At 43.1% G+C, this 17,572-nt stretch overlaps 1 protein-coding gene across 1 annotated transcript in view; it reads left to right on the top strand.

Moving 5' to 3' along the window:
- Positions 1-17,572, top strand: part of Rimkla (ribosomal modification protein rimK like family member A) — a 35,752-nt gene that overhangs the window by 9,873 nt on the left and 8,307 nt on the right. Inside the window, exons 2-4 of the mRNA XM_003462501.5 lie at positions 5,509-5,739; positions 9,995-10,081; positions 15,531-15,734. Coding sequence (XP_003462549.1) covers positions 5,509-5,739; positions 9,995-10,081; positions 15,531-15,734 — 522 coding nt within the window. The remainder of the gene's footprint in view (positions 1-5,508; positions 5,740-9,994; positions 10,082-15,530; positions 15,735-17,572) is intronic.

Raw genomic sequence — 17,572 nt, 5'->3', positions numbered from 1 at the left:
AAGAATAAAAATAACTTCCTTATGGATTGCGGGTTTGAGTGCTGCCTGGGGAATGTGGAGAGACCTTGTCTCAGCAAATGTAAAGGACTCGGGGTGGAGCTCAATGCAGAGGCCCTGGGTTTAACCCCAAGGATTGTAAAACACAAACCAAAATAAAACAACATTTCTTGTGGGCATTGCCAGGGAGAGAGCAGAAAGGATCGAGGGAAAGGTGAAGAGTGAGATTAGCCAAGTTGTGTTTGGATCATGCAGCTGCTTCATTGCACAGCAAGATACTCCCCGGACCATCCACTCTGTACTGTTGCTTTCTGACCCCTGTCAGAGCTTCATTTCCAGCCGTGAAAGATCCTGCTAAAATACAGCGGTGCAAAAGCAAGGTTCTTGTTTCTTCACTTGCTGCCGTGCCCTGCTACTTCCTTATGGCTGCTGCCTGGGCCACTGGAGAGACCTTGTCTCAAAATAAAAACTATAAAGGGCTTGCTTTACACATGAAGGCATTTTTCCTAGCACACAGGGAACCAGTTTAGTGCTGCACCAAGCATGCTTACGTGTGCACAACAAATGCATAATGTGTTTGCGCAGGTTGGAAGCATGCTGATCCACTATACAAATTTTACGTAAGTGCCAAAGCATGTACAGTCAAATTGGTTCCAGTGATCCAGATTATAAGATGCTTTTAAATGAGATAATATAGGTGATCATTTTTAGTAGAGTACCTAAAGGTGTTCAATAAAAATGCTAGTTGAATTCAAGTCTGAATTTATAGCTTCTTTTATTATCCCTGCTTCTGCTTCCCTCTATTGGTTTGAATGATGGAGAATTTCTTTAAGTTTTAGAACTCTATTGTCAAATAATGATTTATGTATTCACACTAAAGCTATTTCTCTTTATTATAAAATGTATTTCTTTGCTATTGCACATACAAAAGCAAAAGTCTAGCTTTGTAGAGTTTATTTTATCCTGATATATGGATTATAAAAAACATTTAATCATTGGAAAAAATTACTCTAATTTGCTCTATTGTATTTTTGGGCATTGTTTTGAGACAGGGTCTGGCTCTTCAATTCAGGCCAACCTTGGACTCACTGTGGAGCCCAGGCTGTCCTCAAACTCTTGGTAATCCTCCTGCCTCAGCCTCTCAAATGCTGGGATTACAGGCATATGCCACTGCACCTAACTTTGCTATATTGTTTTTAGTATATTAAAATATTTCCAAATACAGAAAATCCAAAAAATCAGAACACAGGCAAGATGGAACCCAGGCATGGTGACACACACCTGTAATCTTGGCATTCTAGTAAGCTAAGGCAGGAAGATTACAAGTTTGAGCCCAGCTTGGACAACTCAGCAAGACCCTTTCTTGCTTAAAAAAAAAAAAAAAAGTAATAGGGATATAGCTCAGTGTGAATGTTCTGGCTTCAATCCTCAGTTCTCCCACCCCGAAGTAAGATGGAGAAAATATTGTTTGGTTTCAAAAAGTTTAGACTGTGTTGGTTGTTGGTCATTATGCTAATTAGTTTGGAGTCTGATGATCTTTTTTTCTGCTAGTGTCTTACTGATTTCAGGGTGTTTTTTTTTTAATATGGTTTGAGGCTAACCATAGTAAATTCTGATCCTAGTTTGGGAGTCTGGGGGCTCCCAAATATCCTAGAAGCAGCTCAGCTTCTCCCCCACTTCCCCAAATAAAAGTGATGCCCAGTCACATGCAATCCCTTGTTATCTGAGGGTAAGAGCCACTCAAACATTGCTGAGGGCTTTCTTTCCTCTCACTGCAGCCAGGTGAGCTGCTTTCATCATGTCCTGTTCAGCTCTTCATTCTCTTGGCATGAAGCCTATAGATCATAGTGGGAAGGTGAAGGATTCTGGGCATCTTAGTTACATTGCAAGTGACTGGGACAAAACACCCAGCACCCACAACTTAAAGGAGGAAACATTTATTTTTGGCTCATGGTGAGAGTACAGATCCATTAGCTCCAGTGTACAAATAGGACAGGGGAGGAAAGTAGCTCACATCAAGACAACCAGGAAACAGAGAAAGGAGGAACTGGGGAGGCTGATGTACCCTTCTAGGCGATGCCCCCAATGCCATGCCTCTTCTGATCGTGTCCCATCTCCCAACAGCAGGTCACTGCTGTGTGAACAGGAGGTCTACTGTGAACTCATCAGTAGACCAGTCCACCAGGGAGCATCGTGCCAGATCGGAACTGTAGTGTGGGGAAAGGTGAAACTCTTAAGTAAACTATCATGCATTAAGCTTATTAGGCCCTTTCCTGAGAGGAGGTGTTAATTGGGATAAAGAGCGCTCAAGATTGCTTAAGTGGCTAAATGGCTCAGAATTCATAGACAGGTTTACCAGTGACCAATTTTACACCCAAATGATTCTTGATCTCTTGATCATGTATGCTGTAACTGCAGCCCTCACAGAAGCCACAGGGAGGGACAACCTCTTATTCTACCAGAAGTTGCATTCCAGAGATGTGACGGCAAAGGCAAGGGGAATGAGCAGGAGCAAGTGAAGTTTCTCAGAGCAAGAATGTCAAAAAGGATGTTCTGCAGAGGATGTTCCAGGACCTCCCTCCATGGCGAAATCCAAGGGTGCTCAGTCTCGTGTATAAAATGACGTAGTATTTGCATATAACCTATGAACATCCACATGTATACTTCAGATTCTCTCCAAATTACTTACAATAGCCAATACAATGAAAATGCTATATATTTGTGGGGGTTTTGTTTTGTTTTGTTTTGTTTTGTTTTGTTTTGTTTTGCTGGGAATGAACTGAGGATTTTGCCCATGCTTGGCAAGTGTCTCACCACCAGACTATCCCCTCAGCCCCATAAACAGTTGTTATACTGTATTGTTTATGGAGTAGGGGTTTAAAAAATTGGTGCATGTTCAGTATAGATGTAAATTTATTTTTTGAGTACTCCCTATCTGCAGTTCATTGGATTCGCAGATCTTGAGCCCCTGAATTGATAGGGCTGGCTATAATTAGTTTTGCAGATGCACATAAACCCATCATGTCTTCTGCACAGAGCTGGACAGCAGCATAGTCAGACACAAAACCTGTCTAACTGCTTGGTTGAGCCTTTTCGGCTCCACTTTAACCCATTCCATTCTTCATTTATTAAGGGCTTCAGTTGGAATGAGCCAGGCCCAAAGATTTACCTTTGGAGAAGAGAAATGAAGTCCTGGTAAGACTTCCTAGGTGTATGTGAATCTGCTTGTTGAGGCTGAGCTGTCTCTGTGCACTTGTGGTTGGTATTTCCAGAAACGGATTGAATTCTTTCCCTCCCATTTAGAAGTCTGTTTGTCTGTAGTCTTGTGTTGGGATTTGAAAGCCAGATGTTTTCGCTGCTTCTTGCTTCTCTAGGTCACTTTTCTGTTGCAAAGCTGTTTTTCTCATTAGGTAGTAAAAATCTCCATGAATTGTCTTACCTTGCTTAATAGAATGTCTGCGTAATAATAATGCAAATGCCTTGCGTGTGTATAGCATTTTATGATTTTCAAAACATTTTTGCCTATATTATCTCACTGTGCAATGCTGTCCTGCTGTTCTGTATTTACTCACCATTTTCATCAACCTAGATACTTTTGCTTCTTCCTTCTACTAACTTTGAGGATACTATACAGTGCTTCCTCCCTTAATTTTTTTTTTCCTCAAGGGCCAAAGATGGCAAAGAAATTTTTCAAAGAACAGTAAAAGCATATATAAACAATCCTGTTTTCTGATGGAAAAGAGAAGAGAAGCTGGGTGCTGTTTACATATTATATCTCACAGTCACTTTCTCCTTCCTTGAGATCTCTTTCTTAACGGGAGTACTGAGAAGAATTCATTGTAATAATTGCACCTAACATCTTCCTCCTGCCTTCTTTAATCCGAGAACAGAGGAAGTATGGATGTTAGAGCCATATAGTCATTTTGTAGGTGCTTTTTTGGTTTTGTAGGGTTTATTTTTCTCCTTTCTCAATTTTAAAGCATGGTTTCTGATATTACTCATCCCTGGTGGAGAAATAATAACTTCCTTAGCACCTTTGTTTTTTGGGAATTACACGGTTGTACAGAGTATCACTTAGGAATAGGAAGTGCTTTAAGTTAAAGTCTAGAAGGAGGACCTATAAGTTACGTTTTAAAGGGTTTCTTCAGAGTGCTTCGGAAACTCGAGGCAGCCCAGGAAGCTTTCAGTGCACTTCTTAGTGTCCCGCCATTTCCATGTCTTGTCTTGTCATCTCCACCACTCCAGCCCCTGTTGGGGTGCTGTTAATGACCAGGTGACCGTTGAGAGTGAGACAAACTATATGACTTCAGGGCTGAGGGGCACCAACCACGCTGCATGGGCCCTTCTGGGCCATCCTCAAGTGATCAGTGAGCCTCGGCCCATTCTGTCTAAGGGAAAGAAGTACCCATTTTTCTGAGCCCAAAGCCGTCTTCCTGTAGTTTCTGTTTAGTGCCACAAATGTCAGTTGCCTGCCATACATGAGGCACTGTTCAAGGGACTAGAAAAGGTGCAAACAAAATTATGCTGTTACAGCTAGCTCCATCTCGGAGACATCAAAGATGAGCCATGCGATTCTTCTGCACAGATGTTCTTCAATAACTTAAGGCTATGCTCTGGGTCCTCAGAGTCTTCACACCAAGCTAACACTCCAGTTAACCCAAGGTAACATAGCATCAAGTCTTTCCACTCTATGTATGCCTTTACCTTTGAATTAATTTTAATACTGAATATCCAATTCAATATAGTACACTTAAAAAGGCAATGTGCACTTGAAGAAATCCTGAAAAATATAGACAACTCTAAAGTATAAAAAGAAGGAGTTACCTGGGCTGGGGATGTAGCTTAGCCACACAGCACCTGCCTGGCAAACACAAGGTCCTGAGTGGGAGTCCCTGTACACACACACACACAAAAAAAAATTACCCTGTAATCCCATTGACCACAGTTAAAATACTGATGCATTTCTTTTTAGCATTTTCCAACTTGTATCTGTTTACATAGTTGAGAATATAATTTTGTATTCTGTTGCTTATTTATACATGATATAAAATACTATATTCATAAAAATCATTTACATGGCTACATCATATGCCAGTTAGACTTTCTTAAGCTTAAGCCATAAAATAATGGTAGAGATTCCATAAGTGGGCTACCCTGTTGCCTCTTTATTAAGCCTCCTAAGCCACTATATTTCTGAGTAATGATAGTACTTTGTGGAAGGTAGGTCTTGGAATATGCTTCTCCTGTGGATTTTTCTAGTTGAGGTTAATCTTGATCTATTGCTTTTCCCCTTTCTGTCCGCTCCTGTGTGTTTCCTCATAATCATGCTCTGCCCATCTGCTTGAAGAACGGGTGACAGTGGTGTTTCCTTGTGACACGCACTGCAGTATCCAGGTGGCTGCTTTTGAGGCTCGGTTTCTCCCAGGTTCAGGCTTGAGGAATGTCTTAGAAGCTGTTACTTGGGACTAGACAGCGGCAAGCGCGGCGCTTACTCTGCTCCTTGGGTTGCAGGCCTGCAGCTGAACCAGAAGGCCCTCACTACTTTCCCAGACGTGGTGGTCGTGCGGGTGTCCACACCCTCCGTGCAGTCGGACAGCGACATCACTGTCCTGAGGCACCTGGAGAAGCTGGGCTGCCGCTTGGTCAACAGCTCACAAAGCATCTTAAACTGCATCAACAAATTCTGGACGTTCCAAGAGCTGGCCGGACATGGGGTCCCCATGCCAGACACCTTCTCGTATGGTAAGTCTTTCAAAGGCAGTCGGGACTTACCTTTCCCGCCACTGGCATCTGTGTATTTTCTCTCCCTGGACAGAAACCTTCTAACCTTTCTGGTTGCCTTTCAGTATGAGTCTTCATCTTAGGTGATAAAAATGTCTTGAATTTGTATGATGGCCATTCTCTGTGAGATGACTTTGCTTTTTTCTGTATGGTAGTATGGACTTTGCTTCTTTAGATTACTAAATATGCTTCTGTACACTGTGTCAGCCAGTGACCGCAGGAGGCACTGGGCTATAACAAGGGGCCTGATCCCATGGCATTTCCAGTTCATCAGAGACAGAAGACAAAAAATAGGAAGCTTCAGTGAAGTGTAGTAGGTGTCTGGTAAGAGCTAGGCCCCTGGGTGGTGTAGGGATGTGTAGAAGAGCTCGGGGTTCACTTTAGAAGACACTGAAGGACACTTCCTACAAGTATAGCATCGAAGTGAGTGAAGTTATCGTGCTAAACTAAGGGATATGGGGGAATTGCTTAAGCAGAAAGCGGAATATAGAAAAATCTAGGAGTAAGAGAGAACGTGATCTATTGGTGGTATTGTAAGTAGTTTGTGGAATGGTAAGAGAAATAGAGTTGAGATGTAAGTTTAGGAAGACAAGCCGGGTGTGGCGGCACATCCCTATAATCCCAGCATTTGGGAAGGTAAGACAGAAGGGTCACCATGAGTTGAAGGCCAGCCTAGACCACATAGTGAGTTCAGGACCAGTCTACATAGTGAGACCCTGGCTCAAAAACAAGCAAGCAAATAAAGACAAAAGATTAGGAAGATAAGAAGGTGTCTATGTTGCATGTGAAGGAGATATAGGAGGTTCCTGGAGGGTGTTAGTGGGAAGTTGGCCTACCACAATCATGGTATAGGAGATCACTTTGGCCACACCATGGAGAAGGAGTTGGGTGGGGCAAGGTAGAGACAGGACAGGTCGTGGTAGGCTTTTTAAGTAATCTGGGTGAGCAGCAGTGGTCTAAAACTTACAGTGAAAATGAAGGCAAAGAAGCCGGGGCAGGGATCATGAAGAGCATAGGAATAATAGGATATGGTGATGAATTAGGAGTGAGGAGTGCAGAGAGGAATCAGGGGACTGGTTTCTCGTGTGAGCAGGCAGAGGTGAAGCAGGCATTCACTGAGACTAGAAGAATGGGAGAAGAGTAGATTGGTGGTTAGGTTAGGAGGTGAGCGGTTTTGAGGGGCAGATGCTTTCAGTTTGAGACATACTCTGTTTGAAATGTCTTCAGTGTATGCAAGGGAAGATACTTAGTAGGTGATGGAAAATAGATTGGAGGCTGCAAGAAGTACAGAGCAGGCAGGGGGGAGTTGGAAACCTGTATTATATTAAGCAGTCACAGCAATGGATGATACTACTCAGTGAGATCATATAGAATGCAAAAAGAAAAGCAGGCTAAACCTTATGCTTTAGGGATTGAAGTGATATAATTTATGTTTTATATATTTTGCCACAATAAAAAAATTAAATAAAAAGAGGGAATCCCAGGAATTAATAGGTAAAGGAAGGGGAGCCTGGGCTGGAGATGTAGCTCAGTGGCACAGCGCCTACCTGGCAAGCACAAGGCCCTGAGTTCAAGTCCCAGTACCTAAAAAGAAAATAGTAAAAAGAGGAAGGGGAATCTATAAAATAACTGAGGTACAGTTGAGAAGTGAGAAGAGAAAGAAGGGAGACCATAGAAATGAGTGAGAAAACTACTTCATGAAGGGTGGTCGTTACAGATTAAAAACTGATGGTCAACTTAACACTAGCTAAATTAAATCAGCATGGTGCTGAGTGTCGCTGGTCCACCTGAGATAAGTTTCCAGCATAAAAGGAGACGTGGGGAGAAGTGGGAACATTGTGGGTTCTCCTAAGTGTTATCTGGAGCCATTGGTTCTCCTGGAGGAGCTTGTCATTGCTAGCATCCCTAATATGAATTTGGCCATTTTTATCCGAGGTTCTCAGGACCTTGTCACTAGGAATGGCTGTGGTTCACTTTGGAGGAGCTCTATTCCCTACATTGAGCATCTCTTCTTGGCTCTAGAGGGGAAGATGTGTGCTGTTTAATCTCCAGGAGAAATTGGCATGGTGGCTTCCTGATATGTACTCTACTGTTCTGATTGTTGGAGGACCTTGAGACTTCATTGTCTCAAGGATGCTGCATCTGAGGATAGCTGCAGTAATTTTCAGGGGAACCTTGGTTCTTATTTTGAGTCGTCGCTTCTTGGTTCCACTGCAGCACCCTCAATCTACTGGCACAAATCTTTCACCCTGCTGGCATAGACTTTCTAGCTTCCACCACTGACCTTTGGGCCTTCTCAGCACAGATCCATAAAACAGACTTGGTGGGTCATTGTTATGGGCTCTAGGTCTTCAGCTGGACTCATGCAGGACACACGGTAGAATCCAGGCCCTTGGCTGGATCCTGCACTTTCTTGTATTGAACTCTGGGTAACCATCATAAAATAATACTATAAATTCTGTGTCCTGTATGTAACTGTTCTCCTTGCAACCCCTGACTACAACAGTGGTGTAGTGAGGTGTTGTGTGACTCTTAAAGGACAAATCATGTGAGCACTGAGATGTTAGCATCAGAGAGTGTAATGAATACAGGGTCAGCCTTGTGATGAGAGAAGCCAAACTGTCAGGAGTAAGGGGTTGAGGGAAGTGAGGAAATGGAAATAGTTGGTTTCTATAACTCCTTCAAGGAACTTGAGGGCGGGTGTTCAACATTATAGTGAAAGGATGTTTCAGGGCCAAGGAATGAAGACTTTATCTAACATGGGAGAGAACTGAGCTTATTCAAAATGTTGATGAAAGTGAACTGAGGTTGAAGATACAGCAGAAAGGAACATTTTAATGGTGCAAGGTCCCTTAGGAGGTGACGTGGAAAGCAGTCCAAAGCACAGGAGCAGCAGTGACATTTGATGAGGACCTCACTCTCAGCGCACCATTAGAGAAGAGCAAAAGGAAGACTAGAAAGACACGATGGTAAAGTGGAATGTTAGGCAGTTGGGAGTTTCCTTCTTGCAAAGCGTGCTCTTCATGAAGATGCCCCCAATTACCGACCTGCCCCCACTTTAGTGAATGAGGCAGATCTCGTTATTATTCCAAAGTATTTTGCTTTGCAGAAGTTGATATGCTATGAAACCGTCTCTGCTAGGCAGAATAATGAATCCACAAAGATACCCATGATGTAAAGATGCCCTGGAACCTGTGTACTCTGTTACATGGCAAAAGGGAATGAAAGCTGCAGGTGATATGAAGGTTGCTAATCAGATGACCTTAAATAGGAAGATTATCCTGAATTACCTAAGTAGTTCAAGGTGATAAGTGTCCTTTATAAGAAGAGGAAGGCATGCTAGGGAAGGACAGTGATGAGATGCAAGGATTCCAGCACTGCTGGCTTTGAAGATGGACGAGGTCCAGGAGCCAAGCAGTGTGAGTGGCTTCTAGAAGTTGGGAAGGCCATGGAAACAGATTCTGTCTTAGGAATGCAGCCTGCTGGCACTTCGATTTTAACCATTTCAGACTTCTGACTGCAGAGCTGTAAGACAATATATTTGAGTTAAACTGCCGAGTCGTTAGTGCAGTAATGTGTTACTTTTGCAATAGAAAGCTATTATATCAACTAATGTACCTATAAAACGTATCTCTCTAGCACATTTTTGAGAGCTAGGAATTAAACCAAAAGAACCTGTAAGCCACTTGTCTGCGGCTTGACAGTTTGCTTCCAGAAGGACAGCAGAAAAGTCTGGTGCTTTACCTTCTTTTAAGAGCATATCTGATTAGGTCAGGCTCACTAAGGATCACACCCCTTTGACAACTTGAAGTCAGTCAGTTATTAATGTAATTACAGGAATGATGTCCCACATTCAAGAGGAATTCTACAAGGAATATTCACCAGAGTATGGGATGTTGGGGGCCATCCTAGAATTCTGCCTATCATGGCTGTTGTGAAGGGAATGCTACCCATTGTGTGATCAGCATAAGGATTCCTTGAACTGTAGCCCGTGCACCCTTCACCATGTAGAAAGTGCTTGATAGATGTTGGTTTTCTTACCTCTCTGCTCCTACTTCTTACATTACAGGTGTCTAATACCTATCTGTTGGATGGAATGGATTGGGGTTGCTTTAAACCGCGGGATGTGAGACCTTCTGAGATTTCCTGTGGGTCCGGCCCGGGACCACCGCCTGTCAGCAGCCTTGCTTCCACTGACTCTCACCTTTTTTTGCAGGTGGACATGACGACTTTTCAAAAATGATTGACGAGGCTGAGCCCCTGGGTTACCCGGTCGTGGTGAAGAGCACGCGAGGCAACCAGGGTCAGTGATGCTCCCCGGCCTCCTGGTCATGAGGCCACCAGGGCTGGGGTCCTGCCGCACAAGACGCCAACCCCGTGCGAGCGTCCCTTGAGCATGGTGTGGTTCTCTTCGTGCCCTCCACTTGGTGCCTGCCCGCCCCACCCATCTTTTCTTTCATCAGACCCTGCGATGTACTGGAACAGACTCCTCCTGCCTTGACTAGTTGGCTCACTAACTCCACTGCAGGGTGTCCTGGGTTACTTTGAGTCATTTCTCTGAGAGCTGAGATCTAGTCTTGTTACTCCCTTGCTCAACACAACCCTTCCCAATTCCTGTGCTGCCTGTTGACAAAGTCCAGCCCTAAGGCTCTGCGCAGACAGGCACTGCCTTCCCTGCAGCCTTCTTTGCCGACGTGAGCCTCCATCCCCTTTCAGAGTGCCCTTTTATGCCAAGTAGACTACGTATTGTCCTCTCTTTATACACTTACTCTCTTACCTGGACTGCCAGGGCCATCTGCCTTTGTCTACCTGGTGAATTTCTCATCCTTTAAGTCAGCTTCCTAAGTCACTTTCTTTTCTCCCCACAGTTCCGGTCTCCCTCTCTTTGAGACAAAAGTAATTTCTCTTCCCTTTTTGTTTTTGTAGCCTCTGCACGTGCCTTTAAGGTAGTGCTGTGCTCCACAGCAGTTTGAAGTGCCTGTTCCCTTTATAGGCCCAGCTATATGCTCAGCAGTGGGGACCAGGTCATGAGTACCCGTCTCTATAAGGCGTGCTACAGTGGCGTGCATGGTGGGCAGTCCTAGGGACATGGGCAGAGGAGGCAGCCCTCCTTCAGTGTGAAGCTCGGATGGTACAGCCTACTTATGCCTGAGACCCTGGTGTGAGGGAGATAGGTAGCCCCAATTGGGTGTATAATAACAGTCACTGCTAAGTAGAGACCTGCCATTGCCCCTGCTCAAAGGTGCAGGCAGTAGAGAGGGCACCATCTCTGAGTGTTGAGCCCTGCAACAGGCATCAGGGGCCCATTTCAGCTTGAGGGAGAGATGGGCCTACTCTGCCCCAAAAAGGCTCCAGGTACCACATAGAACTGGAGCTTAAGGAGGTGGGTGAGCAGCAGGTGGAAGCAGGCGTGAGCAAGTGGCCCGTGGGAGGGCTGAGGAGCAGGATGCGTGAGCCCACGTGGCATCAGAGCGCTCTTCATCTGAGGTGTACATATGCTGCTGTGCTAACATTCAACCTCTGCTCGTTAAAAATTGTAAAATGTGTGAGATGTAACACGCAGCTAGTACTTGCTAAGTACCTACCGAGTGTCAAGTATTACTTAGTCTAGACTCTGAGGACGCGGATAAGCACCAGATTCTTTCCCTCCAGGAGCTTACACTGCAGAAAGGTTTGGCTGACTAAAAGTGGAAAGTAAACATAGTGCATAATATTTTCAGGTTTTCAAAAATGAAATATCCACATAAAAATGACCACCATAAAGTGTAAAATTCAGTTAGTGTTAGCACATCCACTATGTTTACAGCAATTACCAGGTTAATTTCAGAACATTTCTATCCCTTCGGAAAGAAACCTTGTACCTATTAGAAGTTAGGCCTCGCTACCCTTTCCCCAGTCCCCGGCACTTGCTGGTCTTCTTTGTGTCTTTCTGCATTTGCCTGCTGTAGAAGTTTTATATAAATGGATTTATATCATATATGAAGTTTTGTGTCTGGCTTCTTAGCAGGTTTTCAGGCTTTGTCTGTGTTATATCATGTAGCGCTCTTCTGTCCCTTTCAGTGCACAGTGATACTCTGTCACGGAGATACACCATGTTTTGTTTATCTGTTCATCGTTTGGCAGACATGAGTTATTTTCACTTTGTGAGCGTTATGAATAGCATTGCACAAGTTTCTGTCTGACCGTGCATTTTCATTTCTCTTGAGAATGGATACTCTGGGTCCTGTGTTTAACTCTTAGAGGACTGTTAGTTATTTTCTACAGTGGTTATGCCGGTATACGTACCACCAACAATGTATGGAGATCTCATTTTCTCCACATCCTTGCCAACACTTGTTTTTTGTGTGTGTATGTTTATTATAGCCATCCTAGTTGGTGTGAAGTGATACATAGTATGTATGTATATAATTTGTATATATATTTTTACATAAAAATGTATGTATTTTTTTGTAGTGCTACTGGAGATTAAACCAGTTTAATATATAGTAGATGCTAGGCAAACACTCTGCTACAGCTACATCCCCAGCCCTTTCCTTATTTTATTTTGAGACAAGATCTTGCTAAAGTGTATAGATTGGCCAAATTTGGAAGTCTCCTGCCTCAGCCTTTCAAGTAACTAGAATCACAGGCAAGTGCCACCACACTAGCTTCATTATTTTTTTGATCTGCATTTCCTTAATGACTAGTGATGTCAAGGATCTTTTCATGTTTGTGGGCTGTTTTTATATCTTTGGAGGAATATAAATTCTTTGCCCATTTCAAAGCTAACTTTTTTTTTTCAATTACTGAGTTCAAATACTCCTTAAATAATGTTTCTCCCCATTCTGTGGGTTGTTTTTCCTTTCTTGATAATGTCTTCGATCTACAAAGATGTTTATTTTGGTGAAGTCTGGTTTATGTGTATTTTAGTTCAAGTCTGGTGTCTTTCTCTGTATTTTATGGTGCTGGGGATTGAACCTATATCCCACTCTTTTTTATATTTTATTTTGAGACAAAGTCTCACTGGGTCACCAAGTTGCCCAGGCTGGGCTTAAACTTGTAATCCTCCTGGTTTAGCCTCTGAGAGTGCTGGGACTGTAGATATGTGCCACCACACCCAACTCTGTGTTTTGTTTTGTCTGAGACAAGGTCTTGTTATGTAGCTTAGGCTGACCTTGAACTCACTGTGTAGCCCAGGCAGGCCTTGAACTCATGGCAGTCCTCCTGCCTCTGCCTCCTAAGTACTGGGATCACAGACAAGCACCACCACACACAGCTAGATCAATTTTAAGAGTAACAATTCGTGAATATGATACGTTTCTCATTCATTTAAATCTTTTATTTTCTTTCAATAATGTTTTATAGTTTTCAGTGTATAAATCTTGTATTTCTTAAACTTGTTCCTAAATACTTTAATCTTTTTGATGCTGTTATCAACAGCATCAAACTGTATTCTTAATTTTATTTTTAAATTATTCTTTGCTGGCATAACTCATAGTATCTTAGCAGGGCAAATGACTAGGGAGTGCACAGAATTTCAGCAGGTAAGTCAGACTGTCATATAGCTGTCCTTTGGTATCTAGAAGATTGAGTTTAGGATCCCCCAAAGATAGGAAAGTCTATAGATGTTCAAATGTTTTTTTTTTTTTTTTGGAAAGTGGCACAATATCTGCAAATAACTATACACATTCCCTAAATACTTTATCTCAATTTTCTTATAAAATGTAGTACAATGTGAATATTCTATAAATCATTATTAAACTGTGTTGTTTCAGGAATAATGGAAAGACTTACAATTGGTTGAATACTCAAATGAGGGGCCTTAGACAGAGAGGACTCAATGTGTAAGGAAGTGAATCTAAAGAGGTCCAAGCAGGCAGTGACCGCTATGCCCATGAGAAAGTTACCCACCTTACGGACACTCCTCCTTGAAGAGTAAGGCTCTTTGTCCTAATGACTCCCTAGGGCCAGTCTGACATATAAATGAAACAGTAAAACAAAAAGTGCTTAGCATGATTAATCTTGTTGTCTTTCATTTTTTTTTCTTCCTTTACTTAAAACTGTAGTTCCTGCCAGGGATTTAGCTCAGCAACATAAGCACCTGCCTACCAAGTGCTAGGTCATGAGTTCAATCCCTGGTACAAAAAAACAAAACAAAACTGTAGCTTCTGGTTGAGAATATAGCACAGTAACAAAGCGCCTGCCTGGCAAGTGCAAAGTCCTGAGTTCAAGTTCTGCTACCATTAAAGAAAACAGAAACTGTAGTTCCTTTATTAACTGCACATAAGGAACAAACCCTAGCCCCCATCTCTGCTGAAAATCCTGCTTAAGGTCCAGAGAATTGTGGTGCCTCTAACTGAATCCCAGCCACCTCTTGCCAGACGCCAGATCTCCATTTGCTGAGCCTCTCCAGTTTCCTCTCATGCCCACTCGATGGAGCCTTTCCTGCTTTTTCTTCCTGTGCCCACTTGTGGGCTGCTCTCCAGCAGACACTGAGTGCCCACTTATCTGCACATCCTCCAGCCACTGGTTACTTGCCATCCTTAGATCACTTGCCCCAACTCCTGCAGTTCTCTTGGGCATCTGAGATGTGGAATTTCAGAAATGAAATAACAGAAATGACTGTTGAAATGAAAGTTGGTTATGACATGTTTTACAATTTACTTTTCAGTCTTGTATGGCAGCAGGGATCAATGCATGTTGCTGTTTTTATTAAAGACTTCAAAGCCAGGCAAGGTGCTGCACTCCTGTAATCCCAGCACTCAGGAGGCTGAGGCAAGAGGATCGTTGCAAGTTTGAGACCAGCCTGGGTTATAGAGTGAGCCCAAGGCCAGTCTGAACTGCATAGAGAAACCCTGTATCAAAAAGACAAAAAACAAAAAGACTTCATAAAAGTTCTCCTTTTGTGATGGTGCCATACTTTGTCTCATTTTTGAAGGAAAAATACTCAGCCTGGGCATGGTTGTGTCAGATTCACAGAGCAAACCTATTAAGAACTCCCCTACTCAGAACTGTTAGCTAATATGCAGGTGAAAAACAGATGATGAGTAATTACAAAAGCAAACAGAGTTTAGAATTAAGAAGAAATGCTTTTCTAGAGAGCAGTAGACATGCGGGCTATTCCTATCGAAGGATAGCCAAATAATAAAATTTCTCCTTTAGAAGGGAAAAGGATATCTGTCAGTGGCTCCTTCCTTTGAGTGCCCACAGCATTTTACATAGACCTATTTTAATGCACATTATTCTGGGTTGTAGTTATCTTTCTTGGATCTCTCTCTGACTTCCCTTAAAGTATGCTCAATTAATTATGTTCTGTAAACACTGATGGACAGCTGCCCTGTGCGCTGAGTCCAGTTTGAGGTCTGGGGAATTAAAACAAAGTTAGCCATGAACCCTGCCTACTCTATGTCCTCAGGGTGACAGGAGATGCTAATTAACTGTTTCTGAAACTGAACCAATTAGCTCCTTAGGATTTTATTGTGGCTCCTTCTCTGTGTTTGTGGAATACATTGTTACTTCATTTCAGGGCAAAAAAAGGAGGGTGGTGAGGGAGAGAGTGAACAGTATTAAAACTTGGGGAAAATCAAGAGAAAATAAAGTTCAGTGGCCTTATTTTGATAAAAAGTAAGAATCTCATCAGAGAAACAGAAGAGACTAGAGCAAAGCAGGGGCAGAGAGCATTGGTGCCTGTTTGGAACAGGAAGACAGGAGACAAGGCAGGGGCCTGAGCCTTCTCTGAACACGTTTCTTGCTCTTCATCTTTCTTCTTACAGGAAAAGCTGTTTTTCTGGCAAGAGACAAACATCACCTCTCAGACATCTGCCACCTGATCCGCCATGATGTGCCCTACCTGTTTCAGAAATACGTGAAGGAGTCCCACGGAAAAGATATCCGGGTGGTGGTGGTCGGGGGCCAGGTGATAGGCTCCATGCTTCGCTGCTCCACAGACGGACGGATGCAGAGCAACTGCTCTCTGGGTAAGGCACAGAGCGATCCACTTGGTCACGGAAGCCACCAGGATGTTGCCTTAGTCTATTTGGACCTGCTCAGTAAACATGTATTGATCTCTGCTGTCTTATCAGACCCTTGGTCCGACACCAGGATTTCACAGGGAAGAGTAAAACATGAGTCTTTCTCAAGGTGACGAGCAGTCTGGGAGGAGGATATGTAAGTGCTGGGACAGAGGCCAGGGGTGGGTGTCAGGACGCAGGGGTTTGGACCTTGTCCTGTAAGTGTTGAGGCAGCGTGAGCATTAAACATGAGAGTGACAAGGAGACCGACATTTGAGAAAAATTCTCATTTTAGTTAGGGACAGATAGAAAGAATAAGACCCGAGGCAGGAAGACGAGTTTGGAAGATGTTCCAGCAGCTCAGGCAGGGAACTTTAAGGGTCTAATGTCAAGTGGTAGCTGGAGGAATCTCATATGCTTCTGCATTTTAATTGGAAAGCTTTTTCCTCTTACGTGTGATGCTATTAGGAAGCTACAGTTTATATTTTGGCTGAATGCCTAGCCCTTTAACCTATCAGTAAAGCTTGCTTTCTGTCAGAGTGAGTAGAAATACTCCAGGAGATATATAGATTCTTGTCCCCATCTCATGAAGCTCTTGTCAATCACACTGAGCAAATTTGTATGCTGTTAATTAAAAAAAAAATTCCTACAGTCAGGCTGGGGGTTTAGCTCAGCAGCACAAGTGCCTGCCTGGCAAGCACAAGGTTGTGAGTTCCATCCCTGGTACAAAAAAAAAAAACCTACAGTCACTATTTCCTAGCTCATCAGATGTGCATACCATGCCCAGTGACTAATAAAGAGGCTTAGACAGTAATCGAGTCTTTCTTTTACTAACATGCATTGAGCAGCACACAACAGAGTCTGTGGCAGATGTTGAGAGGATACAGATTTTGAGAGGCCAAGATGTGTGAACAGGTGGTAAGTGGTGTGATGGTCAGGTGGTAAGATTCAGTTGAACGCAGTACTTAGTACCCTTTTGTTATTGTTTCCTTTTTGTTTTTGTTTTCAGACAAGGTCTTGCTGTGTAGCCCAAGTTGGCCTTGAATTCATAGCAATCCTCCTACCTCAGCCTGAGTGCTGGGATTACATGCACCATCACACCCAGCAGGACTCAGTTATCTTATTCCTTTTTTTTTTTTTTTTTTTTTTTTTTTTTGTGGTAGTAAGGGTTGAACTCACAACCACACATTTGCCAGGCAGGTGCTTATGCCACTGAGCTAATTTCCTGGCCCCCTATTCCATTTTTGATGGCAATATTAGAAGTTACCTTACTTCATTTTCACAATAATCCTATGTAGAACTGCAGTAGTGAGCGTTTGAATTACCATTTTGTCTTTTTAAGTTATCACCCAAAATTCATTCTTTGGTAACCAGATGGCTTTGTTATAGAGCCATGTTGCTTTTCTTGGTAGGCTGTTTTAAAATCGCTGTATAGCCTTTACCCTGTACAGTATTGTAGGTGGAGAAGGGACAGTGTTAAGGTACAGACATTACTTATGAGACCTGAGAATGCAAGTCTTAAGTTTTTCCAGGGAGAACAGATGGAGACAATTAAATCTGAGGTCCTAGGGTTTTAACAAGTCTGGGCAATTACAGTCCTACTGTTCTTGGTACAGAATTTTGTCTCAAAATCCTGTGTAGTTTTTTCTTAAAAATCAACATTGTTTTGTTTTGTTTTGAGACAGGGTCTTGCTATGTGGTTGAGCTGGTCCTCAACTCATTATGGAGCCCAGGCTGGCCTGGAACTCACAAGGATCCTCCTGCCTCAGCCTCCCAAGTGCTAGGATTACAGGCGTGCACCACAA

Source organism: Cavia porcellus, unplaced genomic scaffold (assembly GCF_034190915.1).
Source record: "Cavia porcellus strain 051 isolate PalLab524CR breed Dunkin Hartley unplaced genomic scaffold, mCavPor4.1 scaffold_25, whole genome shotgun sequence".
In the NCBI taxonomy this organism is placed as follows: domain Eukaryota; kingdom Metazoa; phylum Chordata; class Mammalia; order Rodentia; family Caviidae; genus Cavia; species Cavia porcellus.
This window is presented reverse-complemented; position numbering and strand designations above follow the sequence as displayed.